The sequence below is a fragment of the Merops nubicus genome, unplaced genomic scaffold (genome assembly GCF_000691845.1).
Source record: "Merops nubicus isolate BGI_N331 unplaced genomic scaffold, ASM69184v1 scaffold4069, whole genome shotgun sequence".
In the NCBI taxonomy this organism is placed as follows: domain Eukaryota; kingdom Metazoa; phylum Chordata; class Aves; order Coraciiformes; family Meropidae; genus Merops; species Merops nubicus.
Window position 1 is genome coordinate 8,738 of NW_008631503.1, and position 1,612 is coordinate 10,349.

General features: G+C 34.0%; 1 protein-coding gene across 1 annotated transcript in view; it reads right to left on the bottom strand.

Annotated features, from left to right (window-relative positions):
* TARBP1 (TAR (HIV-1) RNA binding protein 1) overlaps window positions 1-1,612 on the bottom strand; it is a 40,004-nt gene that overhangs the window by 6,891 nt on the left and 31,501 nt on the right. Inside the window, exon 23 of the mRNA XM_008947568.1 lies at window positions 1,048-1,244. Coding sequence (XP_008945816.1) covers window positions 1,048-1,244 — 197 coding nt within the window. The remainder of the gene's footprint in view (window positions 1-1,047; window positions 1,245-1,612) is intronic.

Sequence of the window (1,612 nt, forward strand, 5' to 3'; positions counted from 1 at the left end):
CCTGCAATTGCAAAAATTCATGCAACACACACAAAAAAAGCAACATAGTGGATCCCCCCCTGACTAGAATAAGGCAACCTGATTTTATTTACTATATAGTATATGGTAAAGAAAAATACTTAATTGTAAAAGTAAGGATCCATTTAAAATGAACCAAAAAAACCCATCAGCATTCAGAAAATAAGGTTTATTTATGTTTCATGAAAAGCCCTTAACATGTCTCCAAATTCTGTTATCAACTGAAGCAAGTTTAGCAAGAAAGAGAATCACACCTAGGCCTCTGAAGGAAACTGAACACTAGCCTATGGATCAATGACAACATTTAGCTCTAAAAAGAAAAAAAAAAAAAAAAAAAGCAGACTCCTCCCTCTACTGCTTTTTTCTATCCCATGTCTTGACACTCCAAAATGGGTGATTTCACAGTAACATCAATTGATGAAATGAATACTGATGTCCTCAAAAGACTAAAAAAAAAATAAATTTTATTAACTCCCAAAAACAGGGCTAAAAAAAAAGGACACAAACATACATACAATACAAAATTTAACTGAATTGTTGTATTTCCAAATCAGTAAGCAGACAAACGTTTCTGCAAAGCTCATTTAATCATCACTCAAAATTAATTTCCCTGCCCATTTTCTTCTAACCAAAATTTTTTCTAATATTAACACCCAAATCATTTTGGATTTTTATATTTGAGAATTTACTGGTACCTGGAATTTTGGAAGAATGTATTTTATTGCTTTAAAACCCATGAGGTAAGAAAATTAAGTGCTCCTTTTTTTTTACCCCCACCTCTAAATGCTGAGCACTGTTCAAACATGCCTTGAGCTTTCCCTCTTGTTCTTTTAGACTATAATGCTACACTGAATTACCACTGAATTTTCTCTGATGATAATTAGATTTCAATTTCCAAGTTTGGTCTTCTTTTTAAACAGAGTATTAAAAAAACCCATAGAACTTATCAAGTGCTATTTTAGAAAATCAGACTTGCTGAAAATGGCTCAAAAGAATGATATTAAACTAAGTCAGAAGACTGTTACTAACCCTGTGCCATGCATGTTTTCCACTTGCTGAAGGCTAGATTCAATAACTGGTGTCAAAGCTTCAAATTCTTCCACATGCAACATTCTGCACATACCCCAAATTTTTTTAAGGGCAAGCAATGCATAAAGTCGAACGCTGAAATTATGGTTGAAACACCACTGTAGGACAACTATGAGGGCTTTCCTCAAAGCTGGCTTCTAAAAAAAAAAAAAAAAAAGAAAAAAAAAATCAAAGTTTCTTTCACTTATGTTCAGTCTTAATGTACCATTCAGTAGAAAAGTCACACTGGCCCAAGAAACAGTGGCTTCCTCAAAAAACAGCCTTTCATAAAGCCCAAAGCTTTAACAATACACACATGTGCAAACAGAGGCTTCAGAACACGGTCCAAATTTCCTTCCTTCTCACTAGGGCACAGACCTGCAGCTGCACTTGTGTTTTGAAAATGTATTCATTTGCTTTAAAAATTACTGTTCTGCATACACAGAAACCTTTACCTACTTCCGATCTAGCACTCAGAAAGCCGATCTTGAAAACATATGCAAGCACTAAAATAATAACAGGAATG